This window comes from Podarcis gaigeae (assembly GCF_964106915.1).
Source record: "Podarcis gaigeae genome assembly, chromosome: 7".
NCBI classification, from domain to species: Eukaryota; Metazoa; Chordata; class Lepidosauria; order Squamata; family Lacertidae; genus Podarcis; species Podarcis gaigeae.
The window spans coordinates 8,805,329-8,830,377 of NC_139683.1; the positions used below are offsets into that span (position 1 = coordinate 8,805,329).

At 45.9% G+C, this 25,049-nt stretch overlaps 2 protein-coding genes across 2 annotated transcripts in view; one reads left to right on the top strand and one right to left on the bottom strand.

The window, feature by feature from the left end:
* The window catches only part of LOC310849155 (solute carrier family 2, facilitated glucose transporter member 5-like), a 40,719-nt gene that overhangs the window by 5,801 nt on the left and 9,869 nt on the right, over nucleotides 1-25,049 (bottom strand). Inside the window, exons 2-11 of the mRNA XM_083749198.1 lie at nucleotides 16,708-16,841; nucleotides 14,872-15,094; nucleotides 10,882-10,977; nucleotides 9,907-10,058; nucleotides 9,161-9,285; nucleotides 8,132-8,284; nucleotides 7,914-8,039; nucleotides 7,083-7,270; nucleotides 2,438-2,548; nucleotides 273-374 (exon numbers count right to left, since the gene is read on the bottom strand). Coding sequence (XP_083605324.1) covers nucleotides 273-374; nucleotides 2,438-2,548; nucleotides 7,083-7,270; nucleotides 7,914-8,039; nucleotides 8,132-8,284; nucleotides 9,161-9,285; nucleotides 9,907-10,058; nucleotides 10,882-10,977; nucleotides 14,872-15,094; nucleotides 16,708-16,841 — 1,410 coding nt within the window. The remainder of the gene's footprint in view (nucleotides 1-272; nucleotides 375-2,437; nucleotides 2,549-7,082; nucleotides 7,271-7,913; nucleotides 8,040-8,131; nucleotides 8,285-9,160; nucleotides 9,286-9,906; nucleotides 10,059-10,881; nucleotides 10,978-14,871; nucleotides 15,095-16,707; nucleotides 16,842-25,049) is intronic.
* Nucleotides 16,830-25,049, top strand: part of LOC310849177 (solute carrier family 2, facilitated glucose transporter member 5-like) — a 36,936-nt gene continuing 28,716 nt past the window's right edge. The window contains exon 1 of the mRNA XM_083749239.1: nucleotides 16,830-17,041. The gene's annotated coding sequence lies outside the window, so the exon portion shown is untranslated. The remainder of the gene's footprint in view (nucleotides 17,042-25,049) is intronic.

Sequence of the window (25,049 nt, forward strand, 5' to 3'; positions counted from 1 at the left end):
TGTGAGGAAGTCATGAAAATAAGTTAATGTATGGTATGATATTTGAAAAAGTGATTTTTAATTTTTCTTTTTAAATTTTGTTTTTTGTTTTCTTTGTCTGTTTGTGTGTGTGTGTGTGTGTGTGTGTGTTTTTTTGCTTTGTAAATCTCTTTTTGTAAAACTCAATAAATATTATTATATATATAAAAAAATACATAGCACGGAGTATAGGGGGACCAAGAATGGGGCTAAATGACAGCCCATTTGGTGATTCTCAACTCTCAATTACAAACCTCTATTTCCAGGGCCATGGTTAACAGAACACAGACGATGCTGCACATCGCAAAGCCAATCAGAAGCAGATACCTATGTCCCTTAGAATCAGCAATACACATCTAGAGAATATAAAGAGGAGGAAAGGTGATACAGAAAAGTACAATGCAACATAAGTTAGCTTATATTGGTTCCTGTAAAACTGGTACAAAACATTATTAAAGCTAATATTAGGAAGCATATGGATGAATATATCAGTGTAGCTTCTTAAAAGGCAAGTCCTGACTAACTAACCTTTTAAGAGTTCATTGATAGTGTCAGTGTAAGCAAGCTAATGCTGTACAGTGGTACCTCTGGTTAAGAACTTAATTCATTCTGGAGGTCCGTTCTTAACCTGAGGTACCGCTTTAGCTAATGGGGCCTCCCACTGCCGCCACACAATTTCTGTTCTCATCCTGAAGCAAAGTTCTTAACCAGAGGTACTATTTCTGTTGTACCGGAGTCTGTAACCTGACACGTCTGTAACCGGAGGGTACCACTGTGTAACCTAATTATACATTTGGGGGATATTTTTTCAACATAACTTCACACCCTCTGAGAACAGGATTCTGGACTAGATGCGCCTTTTTCTCATCTAGAGTCTCCAACAAGAATCTTTCAATGTTCCTATTATGAGAGCAGATAAGGTGTGTAGTAAGTAGTGATTGACTTGATTCTTTGGAGTATAAAAAGAGAATGCCCCATGCTCCTTGGTAGAAGGGTGGGATAAAAATGCTAATGAAATTTTAAAAGCCAGTGGTGTTATGTGGTGTGGGTTGGACCATGGTAGAAACTGACCACAAAACCAGGACCGAGGGGCAAAACTATAGTAGACAAAAGGAACAGAGGAAAACTCCAAGTATATAAAAGGACCAGTTGTATTTTATTCCTACACTTCTCAGGACAATCCTGCCTTGGAGAAAGTTTTTTATGAGCAATTCTCATCAAGTGCACAAGTGAAATCACTGTAGTATTTAATTTAATTTAATTTACATTATTATTCTTAATCAAAATTAACATATCTAAATGGTGTACATTTAAAATATAAAATAATGATCAACAGAGCACAGATAAAATCAGCAAAATTTTCAAATAAAGCAGACTTTCTGAAATAATAATAAAAAAGTTTTCTGTAGGCATCTAAGACAGGATAGTTGTGTTTTCGTGTTGAAGTAATGCTGTATAATGTTGTTTGTAGTTTGTAGTGGTAGTAAATGATTTCAAACTGTGTTCCTGCCATGTGTGAGGTTGACTGATGAGACCAGCAACTACTAAAAATATGTGTCCCTAAAGGAATTATAGTTCTCGGTCATATCTGAATGAAGATACCCTTCACTATGGAGGAATCCACATATAAACAACAGCTACTGAAGCATGGTGTGCCTTTGAGTTTGCACATTTAGCCAACATGGTACTCTCTAAATCTTAAGGACTCCCATCAGCTCAGCTGGATGAGGAAAAGGTGTAGAGCTGGATGAGGAAAAGGTGTAGAGAAAGTTCAGTAAGTCAGTAATAAATAAATTAAGTAATAAGGTTCAGTTTTTCAAAAAATTGCAGTATCTGAAGAACAACAGACTGGTTTCCCCTGTTGTATAGAATTGCAGCTTATAGGGTGTATCTTTACCACAGACAGTTTAAATTTAATTGGACTTTCTTAAGGGAATTTTGAGAACTTTGGTTCTTCTGCGGTAGGGGCTTCTCCTTACACTTAGTCTAGATTTGAAATTCAATTGTCTGGATACTTTTTATCTTATTACCCCTCCACATAAATTCACTAACGGAATGAAAACAAGTGTTTCACTTAGTGAATAGGAATGTATCCTCCAAAATGAAAGAAACAAATAAGCAAAATTATTTTTGATGCAAACACAGACAAACAAGCAAACAAAAAATGTTCAAGCTGATTTTTCACCCCTTTGGATGACTTCCAATGCATACTAGAATACAGGTACTGTGTGTAAATAACTATGGTTCTCTGACAAAGAATGCTTAGAGAACGCTCATAATAATATAATTTAAAAAATGATTATTTTTCATGAGGCTGTTGTGGACGGGGGGAGACTGTGAAACTTAAATTTATTTCCTTTGAAGAACAGTGAGTTTTAAGATTCAAAAGGAAAGAGACAAAGAAGTGGAAAAGGCTTACCGTGATCAAGATTGTGATTGAGCCAGCAGCAGTAAATACTATACGAAGGTACCGGACCATTTTTTCTTGCCCCCCTGCAGACATCCAGATTATATCTACATAATAGTGCACCTGAAATCAGAAAAAAATAATAATAGTCTAGTCTTGGTCAACCTTTCCCTACTCCTTTCCCTTCCTTTCCCTTCCTCCCCCACAACAAACACTCTGTGAGGTGAGTGGGGCTGAGAGACTTCAAGAAGTGTGACTGGCCCAAGGTCACCCAGCAGCTGCATGTGGAGGAGCGGAGACGCGAACCCGGTTCCCCAGATTACGAGTCTATCGCTCTTAACCACTACACCACACTGGCTCTCTGGTAGGCCACCAGCCTGATCCAGCATATTATTAAATTATCAGTACACCAACCATTAACTTGGGTCTTTGAACGGCTTACCACCATATTAAAATCCATAATACAACCAAGTTAAAACCAAAGAAATATACCAGTGGTATATATATGGTAAGGGACGCGGGTGGCGCTGTGGTCTAAACCACAGAGCCACAGGGCTTGCCAATCAGAAGGTTGGTGGCTCGAATCCCCGCAACGGGGTGAGCTTCCGTTGTTCAGTCCCAGCTCCTGCCAACCTAGCAGTTCGAAAGCATGTCAAAGTGCAAGTAGATAAATAGGTACCGCTTCGGTGGGCAGGTAAACAATGTTTTTGAGCGCTGCTCTGGTTTCACCATAAGTGGCTTAGTCATGCTGCTCACATGACCTGACAGCTTTATGAGGACAAACGCCGGCTCCCTTGGCCAGTAAAGTGAGATGAGCACCACAACCCTATAGTTGTTCACGACTGGACTTAACTGTCAACTGTCAGACATCCAAATTATATCTAAATAATAGTCTAATATGAAACGAAGGAGCAACTGGTGGTGACTCAAGATATTGAGGAACCGAAGAATCCTGTTTAGGGTTTCCTTAGGCATCTGGTTGGCCAATGTGGGGAACAAGATGCTGGACTTTGTTGTTGTTTAGTCATTTAGGCGTGTCTGACTCTTCGTGACCTCATGGACCAGAGCACGCCATGCACTCCTGTCTTCCACTGACTCCCGCAGTTTGGTCAAACTCATACTGGTAGCTTCGAGAACACTGTCCAACCATCTCGTCCTCTGTCGTCCCCTTCTCCTTGTGCCCTCCATCTTTCCCAATATCAGGGTCTTTTCCAGGGAGTCTTCTCTTCTCCTGAGGTGGGCAAAGTATTGTAGCCTCAGCTTCAGGATCTGTCCTTCCAGTGAGCACTCAGGACTGATTTCCTTCAGAATGGATAGATTTGATCTTCTTGCAGTCCATGGGACTCTCAAGAGTCTCCTCCAGCACCATAATTCAAAAGCATCCATTCTTCGGCGACCAGCCTTCTTTATGGTCCAGCTCTCACTTCCTTACACCACTACTGGGAAAACCATAGCTTTAACTATACGGACCTTTGTTGGCAAGGTGATGTCTCTGCTTTTTAAGCTGCTGTCTAGGTTTGCCATTGCTTATAATGCATATACAACGCATATAAAAAGCTTTCTCTGTACCAATCTATCTGAGTCTCTGGAGTAATTTGTCTGCGAATCACAATTTAATAAGGATATTACAAGCTGGAACGTGTGGAGAGGAGGACGACTAAGATGATCAAGCGTCTGTAAAGCAAGCCTTATGATGACTGGTTGAAGGAGTTGGATATGTTTAGGCAGGATAAGATGAGACTGAGAGAAGATATGGTAGCCATCTTCAATTATCTCAACGGCTGTCACATGGAAGGGGGAACAAGCTTCTTTTCTCCTGCTCTGGGGGGTAGGACTCAAACCAATGGCTTCAAGTTAGAAGAAAGAAGATTCCAACTAAATATCAGGAAGAACTTTCTGACGACAACAACAAATACTACTACAACAACAACAACTACTACTACAACAACTACTACAACTTATTATTTATACCCCACCCATCTGGCTGGGTTTCCCCGGTCACTCTGGGCTGCTCCCAACAGATTAGAAACAGAATAAAATATCAAACATTAAAAACTTCCCTAAAGGGGACTGCATCCAGATGTCTTCTAAAAGTTGTATAGTTGTTTATTTCCTTGACATCTGATGGGAGGGCATTCCACAGGGTGGGCACCACTACTGAGAAGGCCTTCTGCCTGGTTCCCTGTAACCTCACTTCTTGCAGGGAGGGAACCGCCAGAAGTTGCTTGGCTCTGCACCTCAGTGTTCAGGCTGAACGATGGGGGGTGGAGACGCTCCTTCAGGTATACTGGGCCAAGGCCGTTTAGGGCTTTAAAAGTCAGCACCAACACTTTGAATTGTGCTTGGAAACGTACTGGGAGCCAATGTAGGTCTTTAAGGACGGGTGTAATATGGTCTCGGGGGCCACTCCCAGTCACCAGTCTGGCTGCCACATTCATAGATCTCCTGATTGGCTTTCACAATGCTATTAGGGTTCCAAATAGGGCTTGTCTTAGTTCCCACTTCTTCACCAGCCAGAGAAAGCTACAGTACGTTTGTGCGATCTTTGCCCGTTCAACAATGGAATGGTCTCCCTTTGGGAGCTTGTGGGCTTTCCTTCCTTGGTTGTTTTTAAGCAGAGGTTGGATGCCCATCAACCATGGATGCTTTAGTTGAGATTCCTGCATTGCAGGGGGCTGGACCGGATGCCTTCGGGTTCATCCCGAACTCTACAATTATTTGATCTTATTATTCCATTATTCCACTGGTCTGCTTCTTGGGCTCTTATGACCTGCATCTAACCTTGTGTTTCAGCTGCCCTTAATCTAGATGTTCACTTCCTCAGTGAATGTGGAACACACACAGTGAATGTGTTTACTTTAGCATTGTCTCCCAGATTGCCAGGATTCCTTAACAACTCCTGTGACTCAGAGCCACCATTTTCTTTGCCTACACCAGATTTAATATTATTGAGTCACAAGGAAGGGGTATGTAAGATATGGAGCACACATCAGCTTGCCTTCCACCTCTACTTCCAGAATCTTTCTCAGAGTTTGAAGGACAATTCACAAGTCATGGGATGAATTTGTGTCTACTGCCAGTTTGTTTACATGTTAGAGGAGTGAAAAAAATAATTAAAAAAACCCTACAAAAATAGAAATTGTAATAGTTGGGAAATTAAACAGCACCTGCTAGCAGTAGAAACTCTTGGTTTTCTTCCTTTGCAAAAAGGGCTTAATGGGATGTTCTTGGAATGTTCCCCCTTCACCAAGGAATGTTAATTAAGAGAAATATGTTACATGACATCATCATGTTGAGTTTCCTTCAATCAAACAGACTGAACTGAATTTGCATGATTCCCATGTTGGAATATGAGTACTACGCAGCTGCAAACAAGCAGCTCGATGTTTACATCACATGATGTGCCTGACCGTGGGACAGGATGTACACGGCAGTTCACAGGATTCACAGGGATTTATTCTCAGTGTAATATGAGACCTTCCTGTTGCTTGTGTAAATGAAGTCTCAGTCTGTTGCTTGGTGGAGTCTGAGAGAACGGACATGTTTTTTGGTTCCTTTGTACAGTCAGAAATAAACGAGATGTAATAGACTTTCTGACTATCTTCTTTCTCCTGCTGGTATGGAAGGAAGAAGGGGGTGTGCATCTTCTACGCAGGGAGATGTCGCCTATCAAGATCTCCCTGGACTGCGGGGATGTCAGTCAGGGTAGATCACCAGCAAACAAACCCCAGGAGCCTGGGAGAGGGGCCAGCCTCTCCCGAGGGGGCAAGTTTTCCAACATCCCAATGATAGAAAGTTGGTATATACAGCTCTTGGTCTACTTAGAGCTCAGTTACTGCTTACAGTGAATGATTGATGCTTGTAAGGGTTGAAGCTTGTCTCAGCCCCAACTGTAAATACTAAGGAGAACTCTGGGTAAGCCGAGGTGGAGTGGCTTCTGTCTGAAGCCCAGATGAGCTCTAGGGCCATACCACTCCTACTCCTCCACACTTGGGGGGGGATACCAAACTCGGGGGGGATACCCCTGTTTGATGTAGGTCATAGGTCTTCCCCTAATGGTGGTTTCTCCTTAGATGCACTCCCAGCAGTTGGGCTGGCATGATATAATATGATATAGTTTGGTTTCACCCAATGCCTATGTCAAACCACATCTGTAACCAGTAAAAGTTGTGGCCTATTTGATCCCATAAAACCATATGCTGTTGTCTTGTCTGATTAATCACCCTTCAGGAACTGCAAGGTCATGGAGTCTTGGCACACAAATAATGTAGTACACTCAAAATTTCAGAAAGGCCAGTGATAATCTTTTCCACTGCATGATTCCAGTTTAAACCAAACTGATCTTAGTGCTCTGCAGCAGTCAAACCTTTACTCCCAGGCAATACCATATTTCCCCTAGAGCCTGACTATAACTTGCGCATGGACGGAGAACTTGTGGTTCTCCAGGTGCTATTGGACAGCAACTCCTAGCTATGACTGATGGACTTTGAAGTCCCAACAAAACCCACAGAGTAGTTCACTGAGTAGAAATAATCTGCTGTGCCTAGAGACAAGCAGTGATAATTGGTGCCACAGCCATTAAACATTATGAGCCCTCATTTATCTGGCTCCACCTCCAAACATTTTTTTTTGGGGGGGGGGGCATTGCCTTACTTACCGCACCAATGCCATTAAGCTGTGCACCACTCGTCAAGAGAACTGTGGCGATGACCTGAAATCTCAGGTTTGGGGATGATAGCAGTTTAATAGCAGTCATGTTCTTTTCTGCTTTCTCAAAGAGGTCCTCCTGACGGAGTTCGTCTATTTCATTCTCCACATCATCCTTGCCTCTCAGCACCTTCAGTTCTGCATGGGAAAAGAGGCAGAAAGTATTTGAATTCAGTAGAATAAGAGTTTCAGAAGAATGAGGATATTGTTAAGAAGGAAGCGGGAAAGGGGAAGTCCAGAGGGTCAATTCTCTTTAGAATGTCTGGAAGTTATTTAAAATGGTCAGCATAAATGTTCAGCTAGAATATACAACTCTGATTGGTAATAATATCTAACAGGGCCAAGGGGATACCGCTGTAGTGAATGAACAGAGTTAAGGAAGCTATTCAAAGCAAAATAAAAGGGACCTTTTTCAGAAAATGGAAGTCACATACAAATGAAACTAAAACTTGGAGAGTGGGGGAACCCAGTAGGCAGTAATGGGGAGGAGTCAGCAATCATTTTGCACATTCGGCTGCATTCAGACAGTACTTTGTTCCACTTCCAGGCATTTATTTAACTGATAATTTCCACAATTTATGTGACCCTTCCCACAACTTAAAGGTCTCTTCTGGATATCTAGCAGAAGGTTAGCATTCATTCCATGTCAACTATTTCCAGAAAGAAAATCTGTTTGCAACTCCATCAACTTGGAAAAATACAACTCTTCAGCCTGATGGGTTCTCATGGCTATGTATGATGCTCACACCCAGAAATCTCAATACAATTCAAGGTATTGTACCTTCCCTTGCACTCTCTGCATTCTTCCTCTGAATGAACAGATACCTCGGACTTTCAGGAAAGAAGGGTAGTAGTATGATCTGAAAAATTGGCATGACCCCAGAAATGCCCATCACAATCAGGTAACCTGTGCAAGAAGATAGAGTGACAACAATGTGAAGAAACTGTGGCCATGCATCTGATCTCGTATAAGCCAAAGGATTAATTTCTCTTAATTACCTTCTCGCATCTTAAATAATTCTTCAAAAACAATTAGCTGACCCGCAAGGACGCCCAAAGCATAAAATAGCTGGGGCATCATGACGAAAGCTCCCCTCACGCTTGCAGGGGCGATCTCTCCAAGATACAGAGGAACAACAACGGAGATTAGTCCTATTTAGTTGATAAATAAGCAGACAAATCACAATGAACATGTGATATGTGCAAAATGTATGAACAACCCTGAGGCTCCAGTAGGCCATGCAAGTCATATCTCATGTTGCCAAGCTGTTCTTTTGTAGAATTTTGCAAAATGTCACCAACATTTCACATCTCACACCATAGATATGGCAACACCATCCACTTGTAGCTCTGAACCAAACCGGCCCCCACAAGGGCATACAGACTGGTCTTCTCAGTAGCTGCCTCTCAACTTGGGAATGTTCTTTTGTTGGAACTTGCCCAGAGCCTGTATATCTCCGAGAAATGGCATTAAATCATTTAATTCAAACTAATAGTGTTGGCCACTATTAAGGTAGCAGGACAAGCCAAACTGATAGTAGTGGACTACAATTCATGTACAATTCTCTGTCTAGTTGCCATGGAATAGCTATTGGCTGCGATGGATGGAAACTATGGTCAAACAACCTCCATGGTGGTGTGTTTGTTGGTACAATAATTAGTATACCAATTAACCCAAGGCCTTGGGACATCACATACTTATATTTAAATAATAATAATTCTGCACAGCGATTCCTCTTTTCGTATTTTACAAAAATCCATTTTCCAACTCACAGTCCTATAGAATTTCAATTCCACCTCTACCAGTTACTCCATCCTTGGTGACCTATCTGAGCCACAACACTGGTTTCCAAAGTCAATTAGGGAGATGTGTGTGAAAATGAGACACACTGATACTGCTTTACTTGGTTCTTTGGCAGCCCACCCTCCCTCTGTTGTGGAAACAAACTATTGCTCAGTGTCTCTGCTCGGCTCAAACTAACAACATGAATTCTATGCCAAACTCCTAATCCTGGGACCTCGACTCACCTGTGCATATCCCAGTGTAGAAACGTACAGCAATTGTGAATTCATGGATATCTAGGGTATCACCAATAGCCAAGAGGACAGGAGGGATCAGACTCAAAAAGGTAGTTATCTTCACAGCACCTCTCCTGAAAAGACAGTGAAAGGGGTCAGTGAGGTGGGAAGATGTCAATATATGATACCATCAAAGCAGCAAAGGGGGGAGAGGAGCTATAGAAATACAGGAATCTCCTAATCCCTTTATAGATAATTTGTTCTGGGTTTGATAGTAATGGGAGGAAACAAGGACCCATGGAAGGCCCTGAAACTTCTGCACCCAAGCACTGTAAAATTACTCACACACTTTCTTTATCTTAATAAATATCAGGAGGGATTGCTCATACGTTTCCACCAGAGCTAGAAACCTTCTGCTGTGCTAGATAAAATCTCTTAATTGAGGGATGATGATGAGAGAAAATGGGATCTTCTGAATGTAAACATGTGTTCTACCACTAACTTCTGGGTTCTTTCTCAGCTGTATATTAGAAAATCTGCTGGTGTATGTTAGATGATGTCTTAAGAACCAAATTGATCAAAACCGCATTGGTGGGATTATCTTGCAATTGGTAGGCATGTTCTGACTACCTTCAAACAAAGCTTTATCAGCTGACAAAAGGTTTTCAGGTATGATTCCATGGACCTAAATGGATCTCACTGTGTCTCTCCCTGCCACTCCCTCTCCTTGTCGTTCAGCAGTCACATCTCGATACCTGCCAAATCTATTGGCCAGAAAACCAATAGGAATGCTCCCAAAAATGGCTCCAAGTGGAAATAAAGCAATGGTGATAGCCACAATATACATCTGAGAACCTGGATCTTCCATCTCTTCAAAGGTTGTTATGTTGAACAAGTCATGTAGGAGCTGAGGGAGAAGCACAATAAATGCTTGAGATTAGGACTGCTCATGTGGCATTATATCATGTGGCAGCAGAATGCGAGAGCCTGGGACCAACTGAATGATGGCCAATGATCTACAGGCAATTCTGGGATGCCCAGAGAAAATGTGTGCATGTCTCCCCCACTCACATTGAGAACTAGGAGGCATGGGGCCAACTCCTCGGGGCTGAGGTCACTTTCCCTCCTCCCATAGACTATTTAAGGGGGTCAGAACCCCCTCCCCAAGTTAATAGGTATTGCCATTCAAACAGTGTGTGTGCACTGTATCTTGTGATCAATTATGTGGGGTGGGACTTACCTGCCACACCATATTGTATTCAAGTTGACACCCCTGCTAGGAGATATCACAAAAGTTTTGTCCACACTTTCACAAGTGAAAATAGGAAAATATGTCCCTTTTTTAAATATCTAGACTCAAAGAGCAAGGAGCACTCTCCTTTTTGCCTTCTATATTCTACTTTTATTTACTGAGCAGTAGCTTGTCATATACTGGCTTTTAAAACAGGATGCATTGGGAAATTGACTATGACTATGACTATCCCCTCTCTTTTCTTTTTGGAAAACTTAAGAAGGAAGTTCTCTGTGTGTGAGACAGAGAGGGAGGGGGAGGGAGGGAGAGAGATTTGCCGCAGTGTCCTACCTACTTTGGGGTCTGGCTACACCAGTGCCAGCCTATGTTCCCTGTCAATGTATCCCAGAAGTAATGTGATGCTCAACAGAGAAAAGGTCTCCCAGGCCAACAATAACCCCTCCTTTAAGAAGCCATGTGAAACACAGGGCTATCTTACCACAAAAGGGGTGTAGAGTAACCACATATTGTATCCATATTGTACACTAATTAAGCAGGCAGCCATTGAAATCCAAATAAACCTCATTGGAACATCCTGCAGGAGGAGGAGGGGGAGGAGGAGGCGGAGGAAGAAGAAGAAGAAGAAGAAGAAGAAGAAGAAGAAGAAGAAGAAGAAGAAGAAGAAGAAGAAGAAGATACATAATGAGAATGCACAGAGCAGAATACTTACATTAAATAACTCTTGATTAACTACAGTTATCACTAAAACGTTTGTAGACTGAAAGATAGAGTGAAACATTAAGACATTATTTTATAATGGCAACATTTGCATACTTTGGCTACTCCAGCTGAACATAATCATCATTGCCACACCATCTCCTGCTAGTCGTGATGGTTATTATCTACTATTTTATTTTATTTATTTATTTGTGTTAAGTACATTTATAGGCCACCTTTATCTCCCAAAGATCTTAAAGTAGTGCTGCATGGTTCTCCTCTTCATTAAATCCTCACGACAACCCTGTGAGGTAGGTTGGCCTAAGAGATGGTGGCTGGCCCCAGGTCAAGGCTGAGTGAGGATTTGAACCCTCCTCTCCTAGGGTGCTTCCCCAACACTCTAACCATTACGCCACAATGGCTCTACACTTTTGGAATCAGAGAATACCAGTTTCTGGAAACCATAGGAGGGGATTGTGTTGCACTCAGGTCTTGGTTGGGGGCTTCTCATCAGAATCTGGTTGGTTCAGTGAGAATGGGATGCTGGCCCAGGTAGGCCACTGGCCTGATCCAGCAGGTTCTTATTATCAGCATACCAGCTATTAACTGGGGCCTTTGAACAGCTTACCACCATATTAAAATCCATAATGCAACCAAGTTAAAAACAAAGGAATATACCAGTGATATATATATATATGGTAAGGGAAATGGGTGGCGCTGTGGTCTAAACCACAGAGCCTAGGGCTTGCCAATCAGAAGGTCAGCGGTTCGAATCCCAGCAATGAGCTGAGCTCCCCTTGTTCGGTCCCAGCTCCTGCCAACCTAGCAGTTCAAAGGCATGTCAAAGTGCAAGTAGATAAATTGGCAGGAGGGTAAATGGCATTTCCATGCACTGCTCTGGTTTTGCCAGAAGCAGCTTAGTCATGCTGGCCACATGACCCGGAAAAACTGTCTGTGGACAAATGCCAGCTCCCTCAGCCAGTAAACCACACTGAGTGCCGCAGCCCCAGAGTCGTCTTTGACTGGACTTAATGGTCAGGGATACCTTTACCTTTAAGGTAAAAAGTGCTTACTTAATACCAGTGGTAAACAGAACAAATGGAAAGTAAAGGCATCCAAAAGTCAATGCAAACCAACAACATAAAGTCAACTTAACTGCATCCTAAAATGAGTACAGTGGAACCTTGGGTTGCAGACGCTTCAGGTTACAAACTCTGCTAACCAGGAAGTGGTTGCTCCAGGTTAAGAACTTTGCCTCAGGATAAGAACGAAAATCGTGTGCCAGTGGTGCAGCGGCAGCAGGAGGCCCCATTAGCCAAAGCATGTCTCAGGTTAAGAACCTTTTCAGGTTAAGAACGGATCTCTGGAACAAATTAAGTTCTTAACCTGAGGTACCACTGTATAGGGAAATGACTATAGTTCAAATAGACAGGCTTGTTTGATTTTAAATTTAAGTACCCGGAAGAATACAGTGATAGTCACTTGTTGCCTAAAAGGGGATACTCTGTGGGAAGGGCATTCCCCTGACAAGGTCCTTATTAAACAAAACAATCAAAGAAAGCCTTTTCGTGTATACGGTACTCCACCGGACCTTTATAGGAAAGAGCGGCTAATTAGGGGTGTTAATGATATAGCATCAATTATGTTTTATTGAGGCATATGATGTGGGTCTCTGCTGTCTATCCTTGATATCTGTAGATGGTCACAAACTTTTAAAATATAGTAAACTGAATCAAAGTTTGGTTATACTTGCATGAGTAAGGCTACAACCCAACCTTGCAAGGTCCTTCATGGTGGAGAAACAGATGGAGCTCACATCTCCCTCCACCCCCACACCCCAGATTGACTCTCTGCAAGTCTCGCCCTGCCTTTGCAGAACTTTCCGTTCCATTCACTGTGGCCAGGTGGAAGCAAAATTGGTGGGATCCTTGCTGAGTGTAGGTGAGAAGGGGGATGAGATGGTTCGGCATCCACTGAATCCCATGCTGGCCCTACTGTTGTCGCTTGATGGCATCTGGCCTCATCTATGCCCAAATGCCAAGTTATCTCCAGGGTGGGCAGTGCCAGATTTATGTATAAGCTAAACAAGCTATAGCTTAGGGCCCCACTCTCTTGCCCCCCCAAAAAAAAATGTAAAGGGAAAAACAACTGGATGTACATTTCCAAAATATAAGAAGAAAAAACAAATAAAACAAAACCTACATACAGCAACAGTGTTTTGTGTTGTATAGGCTCCTATGATGTAAGTAATGAGCCCTGCCTGCTAGCCTGCTCCCTAAAATATCACTAGTTTGCTCATGTCTATATATAGGGTGCCTACATTCTGCAGGGACTGGCCGCATGGCAACAGGTAGTATGCAACTGCAGACTGCAGTGCCCCACAGTTGAATGTAGGTCAAGCTGTTGTACCTGTTATCTAATACGGTGGTACCTCAGGTTAAGTACTTAATTCATTCTGGAGGGCCGTTCTTAACCTGAAACTGTTCTTAACCTGAAGCACCACTTTAGCTAATGGGGCCTCCTGCTGCTGCCACGCCGCCTGAGCACGATTTCTGTTTTCATCCTGAAGCAAAGTTCTTAACCCGAGGTTATATTTCTGGGTTAGTGGAGTCTGTAACCTGAAGTGTTTGTAACCTGAAGCGTATGTAACCTGAGGGACCACAGTATTAAAGAGTGCTTGTAGACTGATGATCAGGCAGCATAGACTAAGGATATGAGTCTTATGCCTACTGTTTGATTTCATGTAATACATAATTTATTTATTTTGATACCATTATACAATTAATTTAGAAAAATATTCATCTTTGTTATTTGGTAGACCTATATTATTATTTACTAGTACAGTTCCCTATTACCCTCACTTACTACTATAATACTATATATAAATATTATAATGATATTTCTGCTTAATTGTATTTCAGTTCAACAATTACTTGGATAAGATACATATTTTGTTATGTGCAAATGGCTTTAGATACCTATTAAAGGTAAAGGTAAAGGTACCCCTGCCCGTACGGGCCAGTCTTGACAGACTCTGGGGTTGGTGCGCCCATCTCACTCAAGAGGCCGGGAGCCAGCGCTGTCCGGAGACACTTCCGGGTCATGTGGCCAGCATGACAAAGCTGCATCTGGCGAGCCAGCGCAGCACACAGAAACACCGTTTACCTTCCCGCCAGTAAGCGGTCCCTATTTATCTACTTGCACCCAGGGGTGCTTTCGAACTGCTAGGTTGGCAGGCGCTGGGACCAAGCAGCGGGAGCGCACCCTGCCGCGGGGATTCGAACCGCCGACCTTTCGATCGGCAAGCCCTAGGCGCTGAGGCTTTTACCCACAGCGCCACCCGCGTCCCCTAGATACCTATTAGGGTCCATAAATTACCACATAGCATATATTCAACACAAAAAACAGCAGCAGTTTGTTGTTGACAAAGGACAGCTGGACATATAAAGGGCCCCATTACCTTCAGTAGCTTAGGGCCTCACTGAATCTAAATCCGGCCCTGAGGGTGGGGTAACGTAGAGCAGGCTTTTTCCTCCCCCCAGCCTTCTGATCCAGCCAGCATTGATGGAGGAACTAGGCAGCTTCATCTTGCCCTACTGCTACTCTGCTTGGGTTTGGATTGCTCCAGAAGTCTGAATGCCACCCAAAGTACTGTATGCTATATCATACAATTGGTTTACATCCCTGTCTGAACCTTGGGAAACAATTACATAACAACATGGGTTTTCAGTTTTTATAAACTCAGCGGATTCCACAGATTCTTCAAGCTCACCTCACGACTGGTTGGTGCAATGGGTGCAATGGGTGCGCTGAGTTCACTGAGTTCACTGGGTTCTTTGGATTCATTGGGTTCACTAGGTTCACTGGGTTCATTGGGTGCTTTGTGTGTTTTGTGTGCTTTGTGTGTTCTGGGTGTTTTGGGCTTTCTTGATGCTTTGGATGCCTCCTGCTTTTTCTTCATGGTTTCTTTTTTAGAGTCGGGGGAAATGGCTGACCTGTCAGAGAATAAGAGAGTGCTGTTGACAGAACATAATTAACTACTTCAACTTACTTAAGAAGTAGAAAAGAGGATCAGACCAGCATTGCAATTCCAGCAGTAGCCTGCCAGATATCTGCACGCAGGTTAGAATCAAGGCATAGAAGTGTAAGACCAGCTCTGTTTTTGTTTGTGTCTTTCAACATGTCCCTGCTCTACAGCTTCTGAAGTTGTTCCATTTATGTATTAAGGCTAGAAGTCACTGATAGACTTGGCCTCCTCCATAAGTTTCCTAATCCCCAGACCCCCTCTCTCAATGGTATAGTGGAAGGGAAGTGGAGAAGCCTACATTTATGGACATGCCTAGGAGGGTGGTTATTGAGGTCTCCCACACTGATTTGCCACTACTCCAGTGGCCACCACCACATCTTTTGTTAGTTGAAATATTGTGGGAATGAATTGCTTTGGTGCTTGAACACTGCTTATTTGAACATTTCAACAAAGCCCGAAGCTGTAGAGAGTTCATGTTCTGCTATTGGCAGTGTTCTTGATTACGTCCGTAGATTGTTTAATTAGCCAAAGGCCTGGTTGAAGAAAGGCCTTTATGCATTCTTCCCTCTACATCATTTTCTTCTTAGCTTGGATATGTATTCTCAAAGAAGTGAACATCTCACCAAATGGGATGGCACCCTCCTTAACAGCTGGAATCTATTTTGGGACCTAAGATGTTGGAGGGTACGCCATCCTAGAAATCTTAAATATCCTAGAAAACCCCAAATTAACAAATGGCAAATCCAAAATACCAAGCAGAAATGAAAAGGGGGGAAACATAGAAACCATGCCCAATTCATGGCAGACACATTCCTCTGCCTACTGGGGGTGGAGGGAGGGGAATAACAATAAATGCTCCAGAATGCAAAGTGTTCAGAAAGTGGGAAGGGTGGGTTTAAATAGCTTCCACCCAAAGCCTCTCCCCCATATATAATGAAGCTACACTGTCAGGATGCTGTCCGCAGCTCCCGGCTGGTGGCCCAGGAAAGCATAAAGACAAGAAAAAGTTTCTTACCATCCTTTTTTATTTCAATATTTACAGAGAGAGGCTGTAAAACCCAGCATCTTGGATAATGGCGTTGACCCCATCTATCCCACTTCCTCCTTCGTTACTTCTACAGGTGCTGCTACATGATCTCTGTCTTTGAGCTCTGTGCTCTCCTACTTTTAAGGCTCGCCAGGTTCTGGGAGATGGAGGGTCTGGAATGCTTCCTAATGACAATGTGCCAGTTGGGTGTTTTTCCAGCTCTCTTACAATTTCACAGCTTTCACCCTCATCTGCCTCTGAGCTGCGACCTACCCCAAATCCCTGTTGTAAATCTATACTGTCTTCATGTTCCTCCTCCCTGAAAGGGTCAGGACGAGGAGGCGGTCTCCACCATTCCTCCTCTGCCCAGTCCCTGACATACACACAGTCTGGTCATATCCTATATCCAGACCTCTTTGGGCAGGCTTCAAAATATAAAGACCCGCAGAAATGGGTAGAGTTGAAATCTGTCTAGTGGTAGTCACCCCAACCTCTGCAGGGGAGTTTTGATAGAAATCTTTGCAAGTGAGCAGGCAAAAAACACTCAAACTTACAGTCGTTTTCTATTACCAGCGAGTTGAAGAATAATTGAGCCACACCCTAAATTCTTTTGAAATAAGCCAAGTGGAACTCTTAGCAGTGCTGCGGGAGCCAATTGGGGGAGGATGTTGGAAGGTTCTAGAAGAAACTGTTGACAGTTGAGAACCAAGATGATGCATAATCACTGTGTACAAAGGAGACTGGTTTAGAATCGTACTCTCACAATTATGTAATGTGGATTAATTACTGGTGTGAGAAGGCAAGAATAGCATAGTGGCAAAATGAGTGAGTGATGCATAAGGAAGGCACCCATTCAGATCTCATCGAGCTATACCTGAATAACACTAGGTGGCCTTAATGTTCTCTCAGCCTGCCCACCCTGACCTCCTGCCTTAACTCCTTCATGGGGATAATAATGACTGATATTCCAGTGTCATCGTTAGAATCGCAGTGTAATCTCAGGAACACACCTGGAAGTGCTGTATTCAAATACTATATCTTATGGACCATTGAACATTTCACATTTAAAACCATGGAGCTCTTTTGAGAATAGTTCAGTTCTTATGCTGGGGTGGATTTCTTTGAAATACAGTGGTGCCTCGCAAGACGAAATTAATTTGTTCCGCAAGTCTTTTCGTCTTGCGAGTTTTTCGTCTTGCGAAGCACCGTTTCCCATAGGAATGCATTGAAAATCAATCAATGCGTTCCTATGGAAACCGCCTTCAGACCAGGTCCGGGGACAGTCTGTCCCCCGACCTCTTCTGAAGGCCGGCGGGGGGCGAAAGTCTTTGCTTCCCCCCCACCTGCCTTCCCGGGACAGCGGAGACTTCTCGTTGTCCCGGACGATCTTAAAATGCTGGCGGGCGGCAGTGAAGGCTTCGCTGCCGTCCCCCAGCATTTTAAAAGCCCCCGGGACAGCGGAGACTTATCTGCTGTCCCGGGGCGATTTTAAAATGCTGGCGGGCGGTAGCGCCCCCGGGACAGCGGAGACTTCTCCGCTGTCCCGGGGTGATTTAAAAGCCCTCTGGAAGGCAGGCAGGGAGGACAAAGACTTTTGCCCCCCGCCAGCCTTCAGAAGAGGTCCTGGACCTCTTCTGAAGGCCGGCAGGGGGCAAAAGTCTTTGCTCCCCCCTGCCTGCCTTCCCGGGAGAGCGGAGAAACGCAGCGCCTGCCTTCAAAAGCCGTCCGGGATAGCGGGAAGCGCTTCCCTGCTATCCCAGACTGCTTTTAAAATGCTGGCAGTGGGGAGCAAAGCCTTTCGGCCCCCGCCGGCCTTCCTGGACCTCTTCTGAAGGCCGGAGGGGGGGGGAAGGCTTTGCTCCCCACCGCCAGCATTTAAAAGAGGTCCCCGGAGATTTCCCTATGGGCTTTCTTCTTGCGAAGCAACCTCATAGGGAAATTCGTTTTGCAAAGCGCCTCCAAAACGGAAAACCCTTTCGTCTAGCGGGTTTTTCGTCTTGCGAGGCGTTCGTCTTGCGGGGCACCACTGTACTAATTGAAAATCTGTATTGATAGGATTGCATCTTCCAAAGCATTATTGCGTGGACAGGCGGAGTCCCCAGATCCCGCGCGGTCCCCCCATCATGTGGAATAATGACAACGTGCTATGGGATTAAATTGGCCACAACTTTATTAAATTTCAAATGTGGGTAGACCTTGGCTCAGGCATTGGGCGTTTTCCCTCCCCAGTCCTCAGCCGGGGACCTAGGGAGCATCAGGGTTATCTAGTGTTTGTGTGGGGGATGGGCCAGCTCTGGAGAACATATGTTCAAGCAGAGATAGCTGCCCCCGTTACGCCGCCACCGCAGGGGAGAGCAATGATGACCTTTCAGCGTACGGTCAAAGCCTCCCTTCAGAAACCCCTTTAACGGGGAACCCTGGTATCGCCGCCGCAAAGAGGAAGATGGACTAAAGGATTCCGCCCAAGGCCTGAAACCGCCAAATTTGTGACGTTTTGCTACGGAAAAGGTGAAACCTGCCAATGCAGGGAAATTCCTTTCTGGCCCTTTAACAGCGAACTTAACATAGCAGCGCCCGCATACCTGTGAAGAAAAGTTAACCTGCAAAACCTGTGAAGAAAAGTTAACCTGCAGAATAAGACATTAACTGAGGGTGGGAGAAGCTCTGGAGTCAAGTGAGGATTCCCAGGTAAGATCCTCCTCTATTGTGTGGGCAGGTAGTCCCTCCCCTTCCTGGCCTGGTCTCCTTGGCAACGCTTCCCCCAGGTGGGATTGGACAAGTGACTGAGGTAGGCAGAGACCTCCAGGTATCCCACCTGAGGGAAGGCAAAGCCAAGCCTATGCTGTTGGAGCCGCTCCAGATCTAGGGGCTGCACGCGTCCACGCAAAGGGCGCCCCTCGTTTTAAGCGGGGAGCGGTCATTCCTGCATTTTGATTGAGAAGAAGGGGATCTGGGCAGAGAAGTATCAGTATTTGCTTATTCAATAAATGGAAGCAATATTGGCACAAATACACCTGACTTTTCTAAGTCATCTTTTGTGTTTTGTTCTCTATGCTTGTGCCCAATTTACTCCACTAAAGAAAAGTTATTTGTCAAGCTCTTTCGATCCATCACTGGATCCCTCAATCTACCCTCTTTTGATTCATCCCCTTTTGTATCATCCCAGTATTTAGAAATACCCACTGTGATGGGATAGTGAGCTGCTTGTGCGTAAAAGCTTGATCCCTCTGGGGTTTGGCTGGTCATCCAAACCGAGGCACTAACAGAGCCCCCAAAGCATGACTCCGTCAGTCGCTGGTAGAATCTGACAGTGGGCGTCTACGGAATTTACGCCAACATAAAAGCTGTTTGACGGACATGCGCCTTCGTGACTCTCTGCGTGACAGTTTCCGGCGAAGGGTGGGAGTTCCTAATGGGGGTCTTGTTACCTCTTCGCTATTCTCACTAGAAGTATCCCAGAGCCTCCCCTCCGCTGTGACTCCTGCACTCCCCCTGCTGGTTCCTTCCTCTGCTGCAGATTCTCTCCTATTCTCCTGGAGCCTGTCCACCACCTGTCCCTCCGATGGCAGTTCCCTGACATCCACCTCCCCCCCAGGGCCCCCTTCACCCCCTCCCGCCTCCTCTCCCACTGGCGGTGAGGGCGGAAAGCCCCTGAAGGAACTCTCCTCGTCATCCGAGGATTCAAACACTTCTAGCCACGGCGTACCGTCTCTCTCCCCGTCTTCCTCTTCTTCGTCGGAGTCGGCTTCCTCACCCACCCCTGACTCTGGGAACCCTTCAAACTCTCCTTCCTCATCGGTGGTCCCAAAGTGTTCCCTTCTAAATCGTGCCACGGGTTGCGGTTTTCTTGGGAAACGCTGATGAAATGTTTCTATTAAGACCTCGTCATTGACTACCTCTGCTGGTACCCAAGTGTTTTCCGACTCTACTTCCCCCTCCCATTCTACCAGATATTCCACCTGATTCCCCTTCCACCTGGAATCAATGATTCCTGCCACGTTCATGTCGCGCTCTCTCTCTTCTATCACGGGCGTTTGGGTGGCCTCTCTCTCACGCTCCCCCCACTCACGTCCCTCTCGGTACGGCGACAGTAATGACCTGTGAAATACTGGGTGTAATTTCATGTGACTGGGCAGCCTGAGTTTGAATGCTACTGGGTTGACCTGCTGTATGACCTCAAAGGGTCCCAATCTTTTGGGTCTCAATTTCTTACTCCCGCCCTTGAACGGTAGTCCTTGGGTGGATAACCACACCCGGTCTCCCACCCTTATAGTTTCACCTTCCCTCCTATTTCTGTCTGCTTGCTTCTTATATTCTTCCTTGGCTTTCTCTAAGTTAAGTTGAAGCTGACGGTGGATCGCTTCCATCTCTTCAAAAAAATATTCCGCCGCCGGCACGCTCCACCTCTCCCCTCCCTCTCCTGGGAATGCCCGGGGGTGACACCCATAATTTGCCAGAAAGGGACTCATCCCTGTGGACACGTTCTCCGCGTTGTTGTAGGCAAATTCTGCTAGAGGTAACTTATCCACCCAATCATTTTCTCTGTCTTTTACATAACACCTCAGGTATTGTTGTAAAATCCCGTTTGCCCTTTCCGCTTGCCCATTTGTTTCTGGGTGCCGGGCAGTTGAGAAATTGAGTTCTACGTGCAGTAAGCTCATAAGTTTCCTCCAGAACCTGGAAGTAAATTGTTTCCCTCTGTCGCTCAAAACCCTCAAGAGGGCGCCATGCAACCTAAAAATATGTTCTACAAACAACTTGGCGGTTTCCTCCGCTGTGACCGCATGTGAACAAGCTATAAAATGACACATCTTGGTTAATAGATCTACCACCACCATGACAGCTGTTTTGCCTTTGGATTTTGGCAGGTCCGTCATAAAATCTATGGATACTGCCTCCCATGGCCTTTCTGGCGTGGGTAAGGGTTGTAATAGCCCCGCTGGCGCCACCCTCTCTCCTTTCGCTCGCTGGCACCTGTCGCAACCCCTGACATATTCCCGTACGTCCTCCCTCACCTTGGGCCACCAAAACTCCCTGGTAACCAACCACATGGTTTTGTGCTGTCCAAAATGTCCCGCTGTGGGGCTGTCATGCAACTGCTTGAGTACTCTGCCCCTCAGTTCCCCATCGGGTATGTACAGTGCCCCTTTGTAATACAATGCCCCGTTCTTTTCTTCATCGTTCTCAGTACCCTCTATCAGTTCCCTCTGCCCCACCAATGCCGCCCCACACACCCAGCGGTCTTCAGGGATTACATGCCTTGCCTCAGGCGCTCCCTCCCCCTCTAAGTACTCAGGTTTCCTGGAAAGAGCGTCCGCCCTCACGTTCTCGGAGCCGGGCACGTAACGAATCTCAAAGTGGAATTTGGAGAACTCCTGGGCCCATCGCACTTGCCTCTGGTTCAGCACTCGGGCTGTTCTCCAGTATTCCAGATTTTTGTGGTCAGTTCGGACTTGAACCTTGTGCTGCGCCCCAATCAGCAAGTGCCGCCATTTCCGGAATGCTTCATGAATGGCGAGCAGTTCTCGGTCGTATACTGTGTAGTTCCTCTCGGATTTGTTCAACTTCCGCGAGAAGAATGCACACGGTCTCCATTCAGACGTATCTTTTCCCGGCTGGAGAAGAACGGCCCCCACCGCTCGGTCTGACGCGTCAGTCTCCACTCTCATTGGTTGTTGTAGATCCACGTGCAAAAGTTGCTCTTCCGACGCAAACGCCTGCTTTAAACGTTCGAACGCCCGCTGCGCTTCTTCCGTCCAAACAAATTTCTTTTTGCTACTAAGACAATCCGTGATGGGCGCTGTTAAATGGGCAAAGTTTTTGATGAACTTCCTATAGAAGTTTCCGAAGCCCAGGAACCTTTGCACGTCCTTCTTGGTCTTTGGTGTTTTCCATTCCAGTACCGCTTGAACCTTGCTGGGATCCATGGCCAATCCCTTGTCAGACAACAGGTACCCCAGGAATTCCACCTCCCTGGTATGAAACTGACACTTCTCCAGTTTCACCCACAGCCGGTTTTCTCGCAGCTTGCTCAGTACCTCTCTTACATCTCGCACATGCTGCTCCTCATTCTCTGAGTACACCAGGACGTCATCTAAGAACGCTACGCAGTTCTTGTAGAGCAGTGGCCCCAGGACGTGATTCATGAATGATTGAAAGCAGGCGGAGCCCGCTTGTAATCCGAAAGGCATAACCCGGTACTCAAAAGCCCCCAAGGGGGTGAACATAGTGGTCTTCCACTCATCCCCCTTTCTCACACGTATCAAGTTATATGCCCCCCTAAGGTCCAGCTTGGTAAAAATTTTCCCTTTTCTCACCCGTGTTAGAATGTCATCAATTCTAGGCATAGGGAAAGTCACTGGTTCTGACACTGCATTTAGGGCCCTGAAATCACATACAAGCCTGGGCCTGCCCGTGTTTTTTTTGTCCACAAAGAACACTGGGCTGCCCCCCACCGCTCGTGACTCTCTGATGAAACCTCGCTTGAGGTTCTTGTCAATGAACTCCCTTAACTCCTGCATCTCACTGTCTGACATTGCATACAGCTTGCCCACTGGCAATTGTGCTCCTGGGAGTAAGTTAATTTGACAGTCAAAGGGTCTGTGCGGGGGCAGTTTATCTGCTTCTTTTTCGCTGAATACGTCAATCAAGTCAGCGTATTGTGGTGGCACCCTCCCCTTGTCTATCACTTCCATCCCTGCTAGAGTGGCCCTGGCCCCTGCCTGAGCCTCTCCCTCCTTGCAGTGTTCTAGGCAATGTGCTGATCCAAAGGAAACCACTCTCTGATGCCAGCCTACTAGCGGATCGTGTAGTGCCAGCCAGCTCATTCCCAAGATAATAGGAGCTCCTCCCAAGGTGGCTACGTTAAACGCTATCAGTTCTGTGTGTCTTGCCACCCTCATTATCATTGGTACAGTTTGTTGGTTCACTTCTCCTCCCAACAGTTCCCTCCCATCAATCGTGGTAACCTGCAAAGGCTTACTCAATGGGATAGTCTGTATCTGGTGTTCAGCTGCAAACTCCTTACTCATGAAATTACATGAGCTACCTGAATCCAATAGCGCTTTTATCTTCAGTGGGTGTCCGTTTGCCAGTTCCAGCAACACCTCTATCACAAGCGCTGGTCTTGGAGGTTCCGGCGTGGGCACATTCACTACTCCCTGGCCTGGCTGCTGTGCCCTGATGTTGGCAACCAGGCGTTGGCTTTTACTTGCTCCGTGATTTCTTCTTCCTCCTTCCCCCCAACAGTTCCCGCCATCCCTTGCCATTCCTTCCTTTGCGGACAGACTCTGGCAAAGTGACCTGGCTGTTGGCAGAGATAGCATCTCTTGCCGCTCTTTCCCTCCTTCTTCCGCCCTTCACTGGTGTTTGAAACTGCGCGCGCGCGCGCTGTTCCAAGTTCCATCGGCTCTGCTGGCGGGAAAGGCTGCTCCGGAATCTCTGGAATGCGGAAGTCCTTCCAACGTTCCCCCTTTCCTTCCCGCTTTTCCATAGCTCTAGCCTCCTGGCGTGCTCCTATGGACAGCGCTGATTTAGTCAGCTGATCCATAGACTCCGCCCTAGGCGCCCGGGAAAGTTCATCTTTCACTGCCGGAGAGAGACCTTCTTCAAACAGCATTTGAATAGGTTCACTAGCAAGGTCCCACCCTAGTCTATGAATCAGCATGGTGAACTCAGTCCAGTACTCACGTACAGATCGGCTCCCCTGTTTACACGCCATTAACTGTCTGCGCACCACCCCCTGCTCGATCTCGCTGGAAAACATCAAGTCCATGGCGCGAAAAAACTTCATAGTGTCCTTTAAGATTTCATTATTGGCTGCCATCAGGGGCCGAACCCAGTCCTTCGCCCCTCCCTCTAGATGGCCAATCACGTACGCCACTCTAGAGTTCTCATCGGGGAAGTCATCAAACAGTAGATTGAGAGCATATTGCATCTCTGTCCTAAAGGCTTGATAGTTCCTGGGATCCCCCCCAAATTTCTGCACCAATCCAGGCACCCGTCTGGCAAGTGGGGTGGTTTTCCCTTTATCCGCATCTTGAGCCCTCCTCTCCTCGAGCCTCGCCGTTTGCAGCGCCAGCTGGACCTCCAACGCCCTGTACCTTTCTTCCAGGCTTGGACCTGCTCCAGCTCCTCCGGTTCCGGCTGGTTCGCTCATGATGCCCTCTGCTTGCACAAGCTGCTTTCAAAGACTGTCAGATTGCTGTGATGGGATAGTGAGCTGCTTGTGCGTAAAAGCTTGATCCCTCTGGGGTTTGGCTGGTCATCCAAACCGAGGCACTAACGGAGCCCCCAAAGCATGACTCCGTCAGTCGCTGGTAGAATCTGACAGTGGGCGTCTACGGAATTTACGCCAACATAAAAGCTGTTTGACGGACATGCGCCTTCGTGACTCTCTGCGTGACAGTTTCCGGCGAAGGGTGGGAGTTCCTAATGGGGGTCTTGTTACCTCTTCGCTATTCTCACTAGAAGTATCCCAGAGCCTCCCCTCCGCTGTGACTCCTGCACTCCCCCTGCTGGTTCCTTCCTCTGCTGCAGATTCTCTCCTATTCTCCTGGAGCCTGTCCACCACCTGTCCCTCCGATGGCAGTTCCCTGACACCCACCTTAATTCTTCTTATAATATTTTGATCAAGTCCATATGCTTCAAATTCTCATTAAGAACAGAGGACAAAGAGAACAACACCAGTTCCTGTATGCATATTATGTCCTGAGCTGTGATTTGCCCCTCATTTTGCATTCCTTTCAGTATTTAGAGGGCAATATATGGTTTAGCTTGGGGGACGCAGGTTTAGTTAGGGGGACGCGGGTGGCGCTGTGGGTTAAACCACAGAGCCTAGGGCTTGCCATTCAGAAGGTCAGCGGTTTGAATCTCCGCAACGGGCTGAGCTCCCGTT